Below are 12,225 nucleotides of genomic sequence, written 5' to 3'. Positions count from 1 at the left end.
TTAAATTTTTCCCGAGGATTTTTCACATACATACTTTCCCACATACATTCTTTTTGGGGATTATTGACGTATTTTTCCTATTTTAAAAGTGTATATTCGCACGATATGTTCGAAATAAATATTTCTCCTATTTTTATTGCGGGGATCCCCGTAAGTAGCGGGAGTTCCCGGGTTTTTCTCGCTTTACCTGGCATGCACATATGTGTACTCCTGGTATAAATAGGCTTCCGAATGCATTTTTTGCCAGTTAAATTGTGCTTGTCAATTGATGCGTATGAAAAATGTGGGAAATCACAACGTGAAATAGCGAAGCTTATAAACCGATCGAGAAATGTTATTTACCTGTATATAAAGAATAGAAGTAATCAAATAATGAAGAAGAAACGTGGACCACGGCCAAAACTCTCAGATCGTGACAAACGAAAAATAGTCGCCGCCGCCTCGCAAACAACTAAGGGGTGCAGAATAATAAAAAATAATGTGGCTCCTCAAGTGTCCAAAAGTACAGTGCATCGAGTATTGAAGGATTCCCCTAATTTAGTATGTGAAAAAATGCAAAAAGCGCCTAAACTGAAACCTCATCATATGCAGGCACGCTACAATTTTGCAGAAGAGAAGCTGCATTGGACGCACGAATGGTCAAAGGTACATACTTGGACAGTGCATTTTTTCTCATAACAAATAATTAGTTCCTTCAAGCCTATGTAATTAAGGCTTGGGTCTTTTACTTGCTTTTCAGATTATCTGGTCTGACGAAAAAAAATTTAATTTAGATGGTCCTGACGGAATGCGTTATTATTGGAGTGATCTGAGACATGAGCCTCGTTATTTTTCAACCCGAAACTTTGGAGGCGGTTCCGTCATGGTATGGGGGGCATACAGCGGTTTCGGAAAAGTGGCCTTAGCTTTTATTTCTCATCAAATGAAAAGCGGAGATTACCAGGCAGTGCTAGAAGAACATCTTAAGCCCTACCTTGGTCGTTTCCGCTCTGCAAAATTGACTTTCCAGCAGGACAACGCAGCCATACATGCGAGCAAGTCTACGAAGGATTGGTTGGCAAAGTCAAAGATCCCCGTACTCGCGTGGGCAGCGATCTCTCCAGACCTTAAGCCAATGGAAAATGTTTGGGGCATGATGGTACGCGATGTGTATGACAACGGAAAGCAGTACACAACGGTCGCAGAGCTGAGGGAAGCGATCAAATCAGCATGGAACAACGTCACCGCGAAAAGTCTCGAAAATCTGAATAAATCGATGGTAAAGCGAATGAAAATGGTATTCAAAAATGGCGAAAATACTATTAATTACTAATTTAGTGAATAAAATCTTTTTATATGTACGTATTTTGTTGAATAAATTGAATTCTTTCGGAAAAATTGAATTTTTTTTTAGTGGCCCTAATAATTTGGGACACCGATTTTTTTCGAAAAAATGCCCAAATAAATGAACGAATGGAATTGCGAGCTCTATATTTTAGGAAAAATCGTTAACTCGACTCATTTATTCACTCAAAAAATTTGGTGCAGTTTGTTCCAATAGAAAAAAAATTATCCTTAAAAAATGGGGTGGCCCTATAAATATGGGACACACTGTATTTCAATGACTCGTTGGTCGTGCAACAATCATGTTAAAATTACATTCTAGTTATATTAAAAAATGCAATATAAGGTAAAAATTTCTTACGAATGCAGGTGTTCCACCCTCCCCGCCAGTTGTATCGCCTCCTGCTTCCGTATGACTTAACCATTGAATCTCCCGATAATTAAAAATAGCGTAAGTGTAAACTTCATCAGTTGCCAATACCATTTGAAAAGTATTGGTCTTATAAAGGGAGTTGTCTATTCCACCCGCAAAAGACATATTTTTCCAAGTGACAATGACAGCGTGTTTTGGATTAAATGTATCTGCACCCACAACACCCTCCCGAACGTCCCACTTTACCCTCTCATACATCTCTTTGCCGAACTGATCTTGTCTCGACTGTAAATCTCTTTCCATCCTATAATTTAAAAAGTTTGGGAACTCATAAAACAAATAATAAAATGAAATTGACGAGAATGGATCTTTAACAACAAAATTAGTTAACATTAAAAACAAAAAATTTTCATCTTATCTGTAATTCCTTTAAAGTTAACGTAGCTGTAATTTCATTTCTTCCAAGCAGAAATAATCGTTACGTAAGATTTATATACACAAGAATTACATTAACGTTACATAATGATTATTACCCAAAAGTTGGATCATAAAAGTTATTTTATCAAAAGAAGTATTAGATTTTTTAATATTGTTATGGCTATTAGCGATACAAAGACAATAAATGTCTTATAAAATTGTTATATAATAGTTTCTGAAGTGTTAGATTTCCGTAGATTAGAACAGACTAAACAATTTTGACAAAAATATTGTAATTTAATCATTATTATTATGAGTATTATAATTCAATATTAATTTTAATTTAATAAAAATGTTGCGTTACCGCCAAACAACTGTCATTTACCTAAAATAAACTCCGGGACTTCGTTGATCGATATCAGTGGGTCGCAATCTACCAATCCTGCATTTGCTGAAAAAGATCCCAATGAAACTAGGATCGTTCTTTTTTGGCCAATCTTTATTTGGAAACACTAGGGGATAAGTGTAATGTTCCGGGGGATCACTGAATTCAAGGTAACCATGCATGGATAACTGCAAATTAAAAATCATAGTTTTATTAATTTAAATAGCTTTTTATATAAACTTATCAGAAGCTACGAGTGTAATATAAGTTATTTAGTCATTTTACACCATTGCAACACCTAGACGAATCTATGAAAAATGTTATGTGTCGAGGGAATAGCGAGGACAGAGTGAAGGCAAAACTCCAGCCACACAATTGACCCAAAAAAGTTCATGTGAAAAAATTGATTTTCAGAGGACAATTTTAATCCTATTTGAAGGTTTTCTTTTTGAATGCAAGACAAGACAATTCTGCAAAGAGCCTGTTACAGCAATTTTGGACAAATTTATTCGTATTCTTTTATTTGACTACTAAAAATGCACACAAAAAATAAATTTTAAAGAGTTTACTTTTTTAAAAATAAAATACCGAACAACCGAAAAACTTCATTCTTAAACTTCCCTGATTTACCCTAATTTTTATCTGACTAATTTCTTAAATCTCTTCCTATTAATATTTAAAGACTAAAATTCCAATCCTATAGCATTTTTGATCAAGAATCTTTTATAAATGGCATACAAAATTTTTAAATTAAGAACAAGTGTTTCATTTATTATTCTTACGGCTCCGGCAGCCTAATTTACTTTTTAAAAAGTGCAAGAGCACTTTATTTAAATCGAAAACGTGACAAAAGTGACTAATGTGCATTAAAAACGTGACTAATGTTCTGAAATTTAAAGAATTCAAAATAATTCGTTTCATAAGACTTCAAAAAAACTCAAGTTCAATTTAAAAGAATTTAAATGCATTGGAAAAAATCCAAAAAATTCTATTGATTCCAATAAAATTGAAGTGAATTTAAAGAAATTTAACGGAATTTGAAAAAAAATTTATTAAATTTACAGAAATTTAGGTTTAATTTTTAAAAAATTCAAAAGAACTGAAAGCAATTTCAAAACATGAAAAAAATCATTGAATTTAGTGAGTTTGAAATGAACTGACAAAAATGCAGAAGTATTTGATGAAATATCCAAAAACTCAAAGTAAGGTCTGAAAAAAGATCAAATTTATCTGAAAAAAAGATAAAGTACATCTGACGTAAATATTTTTTTCACATAGGTTATATGTCAGTCAAAAGTAAGGGACTGAAGATGCCTGAGTAAGAACCCTCAGCCAACTTCAGTCCCTTGCTTTTGTTGAACAAATCTTCAGTTTTCTATCGACTCTGATGTAGATTTCAAAAATTGTAAACAAACACTATTTGGTATGAACTAACCAAAATGCAGACTGTGTATTCATTAAATGTAGGTGAGTGATTTTTGTGTTTAAAATTAGTGAAATAAAGTAAGAATATTTAAAATTGAATAACGCGAGGATTTTGAAATTTGTGAAGGACATTTTTCCTGTGAAAATTGACGCAGCCGTCTGACATATAACCTATGTCAAAAAAAAACATTTACGTCAGATAAACTTCATCTTTTTTTTAGATAAATTTTATCTTTTTTCCGATAAAGTTTATCTTTCGTTAGATAAACGCGATGCAACGTTTTTACTGTGAGGTGAATTAAACTGAAACTAAAAAAATCCGTTGAATTTAGTAGAACTGAGTGAATTAAAAAAATTAAGGGGTTTAAAAAACGAATAGAATGCCAACGAACTCAAACGAATGTATATGAATTTAGGATCCTAAAAAATTATTTAAATACTTTAAGAGTTTTAAAAATCCGTTAATATTATTGAAATTCTCGGTAATATTATAAAAACCCATTTGGAACTTTTAAAATATCTCAAAGCCTTATGGGTATGTAAAATTGTTCTGTCCTATAAATATCTTCCGAACTTCTCCTTTAGAATCGTATCCAAATTTTGTAAATTTCTTAAAATCTTTAAAATCCTTATAAATACATTGGAACTTTTTAAACTTTAAAGCTCTTGAAACGACCTTGGAATCTTTTAAAATACCCTAAAACATTTCAAATCCTTAAGAATCCCATTAAATTTCTCAATTCAATTGAAACTTCTTTATAATCTTTTAAATTCCCTTACATGTCTTTCCTTTTTGGGAATTACTTCAAATTATTAAAATATATTTAAAAACCCCCATAATATTTCAAATCCCTAAAAATCTGTTAAAATCCCTTGCCATTTTTATAAAATATTCAAAATTCCTTGGAATGTAAAAAAGTACCCTAATAGCTTTTAAAACTGTTTTAAATCCCTTACAATTATTTAAATCGATTTAAAATACCTTGGAATTTTTTAGAATATCCTAAATTCTTAAAAATAATTCCTTGAAATCTTTTCAAATATTTGATATCCTATGAAATCCTTCATTCTTGTGAATAAATTAGTGAAATTAAATGAAATTGAACTCTTTGAAATTCCATGGAAGTGTTAGAAATACTCTAATATCTTTAAATTTCTTCTAAATCAAATTCCTTTAAATTACTGAAAACTACTAAAAATCCCTTGGAATCTTTTTTCAATTACGATACACAATTTAAAAAGCTTTTGAAATCCCTTAAAATTAGAAAAACGGCAAAAAATTCAGAAATAGGTAGAGACATACCTGAATTCAATAGTGGTTAACCCATGGTTTAATTTATTGAACGAAAAGCGACTAAAGTGATTTTTTTTCATTTTAAAAAGTGACTAAAAAGTGATTTAAAAAAAATTGACTATAATAAGTGACTGTGTGGCAGCCCTGATTATTCTGGGCAGTTACACATGTTCCTTCACTTTTTCAATTTCTTTGTTCAAAATCCCGTGTGGAAATAGCCCGGGTTAGCCCTCGTACATCAAAGTTCCTGGTCGGGGACTGACCGGGCTATGTTTGTTTTTTAAGAGCCTAGCCGTGCTCTGGTCGGAGACTGGCTAGCCAAAATTTATATCAAAACCCCAGTCGGGGGCTGACTGGGCTCTGATCGGACAAATCTTATGATCGAATGCTCCGACGGTAACTGGCCGGGCGCTGATTGACAATAATAAACTTGTTAAACTTTGTTTATAACTTAATTACCTTTTCTGATTACATTAACAAATGGATGCGTATACCCGCATGGATTTTCCACGCGGCGAAATATATTGGGTGAATATCTTTTTGACACTACAAATTTTAAAGTTTCATGAGTTCAGACTTACAAACCATGCATTTTGTGACAAAAATTCGATGACACTTTTTTGAAATTCGAAAAATTGGAAATGTTCAGAAAAAAATTACATTTTATATCAATCTTAAACGTCGAAAAATAGAATAAAACACCTAAAAACCAAACTTTACACGAAAGTAAAAAAATTTTATTTTTAAGAAGATTTTAACATTCACGATTAAATTTCTGAGTTCCAACGTTAAAAATTTTATATTTTTTTTATTTGGTACTTTAACTGTTGTGAACTGTAGCTTTTGAGGATGGTTTTTTCAACGATTTTCAACTTCTCGGTTTAGCGCATTGGTTAGCACTCCCGACTGCTAGGCGTTAGATTTAGGTATAGATATGTAGCTTCGATACCCCGTAGCGTTAAAAATTTTATTTGTAATATAATGTTTAAAAATGTAATGTATGTATTTACTCTAAAAATGACTACTATTAATATTTAAAGTCAAAATACTTGCAATCATTTAATATTTATTTTTTAAATACTTTTCTTGTCTCTCAACGACTACGTGAAAATAGTTAATGTTGTCTGTGCTGGGCGCGTGGAATTTCATATATTAATATGCTCCAATACTGCAGTAAAAACTAATCAAATTCATTCCCTAATTTAGTGACTAATGCTCTTCATACAATTGAAACCCGAATCATTTAAATCTTGTAAAGCACCAATTGATCTTGTCCGGGCTACGGTCGAGCTCCCCGGCCAGCTCCAGGCCATGCTCCATAGCCAGACGCTGGCCAGCGGAGCGTGACGATGCTGGTCTGATTCCGACGGGAAACCCCGGCCACAGCCCGACTTAATGTCGGGCTCCCCGGCCAGCTCCCAGCTTAAAGCCGGGCTCTCCGGCCGTAAAATGGCCAGCCCCCGACTTAAATTTCCACCTGGGATCCTTAACTTTTTGCCAACTAAAAAAAATTCCCTGACTTTACTCTAATTTTCAGGTATTTCCTGAGCTGCAGCCACCTTGAAAATATTTACATTCTTTCAAAAATACCTTTAATTAGTAAAGCTACTATTCAGAAATGTTTTGTGGAGAGTCGTAGGATAAAGAAGTTTAAAAATGTATCAATTTATTATGAGAAAATAAGTGGATACACATGCTTTCATCGGGATGGGCAAACTTCAGTCATTTTATTGTCACTTTCGAACTATTTTTGAATAAAAAAAGTATTTTAACAGTGTTTATAAAAGGCAAGGAAGAATTTTTATATCCACTTTTATAAACAATTATCTGCTTTCGTTATTTGTGATAGAATAATTACCGTTTTTATAAAGGAATCGACTAAAAATTACTTAATACTAACACTACGTTATTATGTTTGGTCATCCGATAACAATTTATAATTGTTCATAGAAACTTAATTAATGATAGGAGAATGTGGCTATTTTTCAAATTGCAAACTTCATTCTTTTATGATAATCAATCATAAAAAACTAACTTTCATACTTTTTACGAAACATGAATAACAATCTTCAATTATTATTATTATTAAATATATTCTCACCCTTGTGTAATTGAAACGAAACCCATAAAAAGGCAGCTGGAAGTTGAAATTCTTATGGATTTGAGGCATCGAATTATGTATATCTGTCTGATAATCACCTCTATCATTGTCACCGCCCTTATCAAAATACCAATACATGAAATTCGAGCGTATGGTTCGTAATCTTTCCTCTGTCAAAACATACATGGCAGGTCCATTGTCATTATTGGGTGCATATCTATCTGCATCTGGCGCATCAGAATCTAAAGCAAAAAATAAACAAGATTTTCTCTCTGAATCTGAATCAGTGAAATGTCACTGATTGCCAGTGAGATTTCACTGATTGAAATAGTTTGAAATAGGCTAATGACATTCAGTGAAAAGTGACTTATTCATTCAGTGAAATAAACACTTTAGAGAGTTGGCAGCCACTATACCATGTCAATTTAGAAGTCATAATAATATAATATTTTAGTGGATTCAGTGAAATAATTATACTAAAAACTTGAAACTCATAAATATGATCGAATATTAAAAAATATGAAAAGTTTTGATGCTTTTAAATGACAAATAACCTCACATATTACTTTACTGTCAAGATTGGACTGGCATGTACGCACCCGTTAAGTAAGTACTTTTTATATGACTTAGAGTATATTTTCCCCACAGTTAATTCAGCAGACTTACAGACCCAAAATTAAAAAATGTATTTCATTAAGGAATAATTTTTGCTAGGTAAGTAAAAGAGTAACAACAACGCTTAACTTTGAAACTTGGAGGTTATGTTTCACATGATTTACTCTAGTGTTACTCAACTGATTAGCGAATAAGTACGAAAGCACTGATTATTCAGTGAAATGTCTAACTGCTATTTCAATCAGTGAATTTGTCACTGATTCATATTTAGAGAGTTGATTTTAAGGTTGATTACTTAAAAGTTAATTTTTTCAACGTGCATTAATTTTAATCCCAAAACATATAAAATTGTTACCTGAGCTCTAATGTCAGTATAAAGATAAGAAGTATTGATAACATTTCAACAAGATAAAAGAAGTCGTTTCAAAAGCTGCTAGTTTTAATTTAAATTAATCTTTTATTAGTTAGTTACAATCCGAAATAAGAAATCTTTTCAAAGTAATTCAAGTTGCTTTCAACGTTTCATTTTTAATGAGCAAACATTTTTAACTTAAGCCATTAGGGATATTACAAACTTTGACTTGCTACGGAATTTTAAAATATGCCAGGAAAGAAAACTGTAATAATTCTGTAACAGTTCTAAAACAGTTTTTGAATAGCGCTTCTTTACTGTTATTTAATGTTCTGTGATCATTCTAGAACGCTGTTACACACATTCTATAATAAATATGTAACAGCCGCAAGTACAATTTGAAAAAAGACGAAGCTACATAAAATCATAAGAAAGCAAGAAGAGCTAATACGTTTGAAAAAGGAAAGAGAGGTTCAAAAAAATAGGAATCGCTACATGTGAAACGAGAAGAAACTGAAAAGTAAGAAGAAAACGAAGAAGAAGAGGAGAGGAACTGTGAAAAACAAGAGGGAGAAGAGTACGTAAATAAAAAAGTAGAACAATTTGGAGGAGGAACCTTAACAGAAACGAGACGAGGAAGTGGTAATCATAATCAAGAAGAGAGGGAAAAAAGAGCATATAAAAATATGTATATGAAGGGGAACGATTGCAAAGAGAAGAAACAAATAGAACAAGAGGTACCAGGCTCCTAGCCAGAAATTTGGTGGGGGGGCCCTGAGAGGTACCCATTTAAATAGAGAAAACAAGGAGAGCGAATAAAGAAATAGAAGGCTGAACGTTTGACAAAACAAGAAGCTGAACACAAAAAATTATGATAATAAGCTAAGAAACTAAAAATAAAAGAAGAAAAAAAGGAAGGAAAGCGATTCATGAAAGAGGAATCGGAATGTTTGAAAATGGAAAAAACTAAAGAATAACAAAAAGAAAAAGCAAATACAAAAAGATGGAAAAAGACAGACCGACTTTATTATCATGTACCTCTATTTTAGACTATCTAATGGGGGCATAATATGACTCATCTTCTTTTAGACAAAACAAGTAATCATGCTTTAAACATAAAAATATGAGGCGTTCAAAAAATTTATTTATACATAGCTTTCTTATTGTAGAAATAAAAGTATCTAGGCTATACGTTTCTTCACAGTAAAATTAAAATAAAATTTAACGAATGGAAAACACCTTTTTATTTCAGTATGAGAATTATATTGCCCGTTTCTTCTTGTGAAATTAAATCATAAAGAATAATAATAAAGAAAATGAAATCTCTTTTCTTTATAAAGTGTAAATAAAACAATTATTATAATTTCTATAGAAACCATCATAACAATCATAAAAATCACTTCGTATAGAAACTTTCCACACAGAATGAATCAATTTATTACGAAAGGTGTATTCCGAAACATGATTCATCGTCGATTCATGTGGAAGTGAGTAACTGATAAAAAAGATAAAGCACGCTACATATTCAGCATTGTCATAGTATACTACCGAATTTGTTCACGAGAGATTACAAACCGAGCCAAACAGGTGGGGCTTTTCAAAATCTGGAAAAGTCAAACTTTCATTCCAACTGCATAGCACATAATTTTATAAATTAAGTTGTAGTCATTACATTTACCGGATATAATAAGATTGCCACTTTGAAACAGATCTGTTGTTACAAAATTGTATAAGCAGTATAAAACATATTTAACTCAGATCAGAAAATTTGTATTTTACAATACTTTTTACAATGCAACAGTTTTTTTCCAATTTATATTCGATTATTTAATCAAGTAATGACCAGACCTTTATTTTTAAAGTAAAACGGTCACACCCATTGATGACATTGTCACTTACCGTATCTTACGTATTTACCGCTGGTATCACCATTCATACGACTTGAAATCTTGGGAAATGAACTTTCTGATCCGAAAGGGGCAGAATCCGTTTTCCGTTCTTCTGGAGAATCCGGATATTCAAAACTTTGATTGCCCAAGTCATTTTCATTTTTTAATGAAGGTTCCTCGTTTTCTGGATCCTTATCTCTTAGATCATCTAACTCGTAAGCCAAAGACTCGTTTTTTGATTCTGCGTTCAAATCCTAACGAAAAATTTGGTTGTAATTTTAATAATACCACCTTTTCCATATTTAATTGTAAACGAAAAATAAGTGTCCCATATTTAATAAACAAAACTCGTATTTCAGAGGAATTATAATTTCTATATTGAAAAAGGATTTATAATTTTTTGAGATTATTAAAAAAAGTGCCATTTTCAAAAAGGAAAGTCAAGTTTCCTAAGTTCTTTAAAAACATTCATTTTGGGTTGCGAAAATCAAAATATAATATTCTTTTTTGTTAGAAATGATAAAAAGATGACACAAAGGGAAAGCAAAAGTTGCCAAAAAATTAGTTTTTATCTGACTTCATTCTTCAAAAATAGTAACCAGGCTTGTACTAGTAAGGTGGGATTTCGGGGGAAATCCTGGTGTGCTGGTTCTATTTTAAGCAATTAGGGCCATTTTCCCGGACCCATTATCCATCAAAAGCCAGCCCTGATAGGAACGGAACTTACACTTTCTATTTCATGGAGATAAACCCAAGTTTCCTTTCCCTTCTGCTGTTTAAAACCAAATTTAAGAAAGTTTTTTCTATCATTAAGAACGAAACAGATCTTTTGTTCTATTTTTATTGAAACCAAGAATATGATTTTTATTTCCCATCGCCTCGAAAAAAAAACTAAAGGAAATTTTCGATTCAATTAAAAATCACCACCCTTCAATCGAAATTAAGGTCAAAGCCCACTAATTAAACCAAAATCGAAGAAATTTGTTCACCGGTTCATCATGATTTTCTGAAAACGGTTCCTGGTTTTCAGGTGAAATTTGAAAATGATCTCCAAACAGGTCGTTCTCGCTTTTGGCAGAAACATGAAGGACGTTTATCACCAAAACGAAATTCACCAGTAACATTAAATCACTCGAAAACCTTCGTGGCCTGTGAATCGGCATTTTCACTTATTTAAAAAAAAAGATCTTTCAAGATTAACCATCAGCACGGTATCTAGAGAGAAACTGAGGTATATTCGGGCAATAGAGAATGATAACGGTGACTGATATCATCGACTCTCCTAAAAGATAAGAGGCTTATCTTTAGCGCTTACACCAACAGGTATGTAAACGTTTACAACTCGAAAAGACCCTTTGCCCTACTTTTGAACCGATAGAAGGAAAAAAGTGATATATTCTTTCCGGGCACGAGTTAATTATAAAAATGTAATAGAAATACGAGCTGCTGTCAGATTTTACTAATTTAAATATATTTTAATGTAATTACTTCGTATGCATGTAATTTCAGTCTTAAATTTACGTTTTTAATCATACTTGAATATACGCGGCTGCATATTGAAAAAATATGTGCATTTGAAATTATTAAAAAAATAATTTAATTTCTCACTTCGGCTTGGTTTTTTAACCTAGATATGTGCTTTCATTTTGAAATGTAGTCAATGAATGTACAAACTGCAACGTATAAGTGGGCATATGGTGCCGCGCTTTGACTTGAATGCCCTCTGTAAACTATGATTAAAATGTGATTTTGATTTGTGCATTCTTTTAATTGAAGCGCATATTGTCACAGAACATATTTTATTACTCTGAATAGCTTTTTAATTACGTCATTATTTGAAATTTAATTAATTGAAGTATCGGCAGAAAGAATGTTTTATCAAAACAGTCGCTACCACTTATTGCACTACCAGATATCGCGACTTCTCCCACTTTTTGGCTCCAACTGCTCCCACCCGAATGGAGCCTAGCAAACTTTGTGGCTTAACATCTGAAAAAAGTAAACAAAGTAATTTGAAATCGGTTAAAGATTTCTTTTCAGTTTTTAAGTTC

The 12,225-nt window shown here is 32.1% G+C and overlaps 1 protein-coding gene across 2 annotated transcripts in view; it reads right to left on the bottom strand.

Moving 5' to 3' along the window:
* The window catches only part of LOC117173274 (protein mesh), a 57,456-nt gene extending 46,072 nt beyond the window's left edge, over positions 1-11,384 (bottom strand). For both annotated transcript variants that reach the window (XM_033361748.1, XM_033361747.1), the window contains exons 1-5: positions 11,164-11,384; positions 10,185-10,428; positions 7,319-7,560; positions 2,499-2,686; positions 1,685-2,000 (exon numbers count right to left, since the gene is read on the bottom strand). In XM_033361748.1, the coding sequence (XP_033217639.1) occupies positions 1,685-2,000; positions 2,499-2,686; positions 7,319-7,560; positions 10,185-10,428; positions 11,164-11,337 (1,164 nt within the window). In that variant the 5' untranslated portion in view covers positions 11,338-11,384. The remainder of the gene's footprint in view (positions 1-1,684; positions 2,001-2,498; positions 2,687-7,318; positions 7,561-10,184; positions 10,429-11,163) is intronic.
* Positions 11,385-12,225: the final 841 nt, after the last annotated feature.

The sequence above is a fragment of the Belonocnema kinseyi genome, chromosome 5 (assembly GCF_010883055.1).
Source record: "Belonocnema kinseyi isolate 2016_QV_RU_SX_M_011 chromosome 5, B_treatae_v1, whole genome shotgun sequence".
Lineage (NCBI taxonomy): Eukaryota > Metazoa > Arthropoda > Insecta > Hymenoptera > Cynipidae > Belonocnema > Belonocnema kinseyi.
The sequence above is the reverse complement of the archived record's forward strand: the minus strand, read 5'-3'. Positions and strand labels throughout refer to the sequence as shown.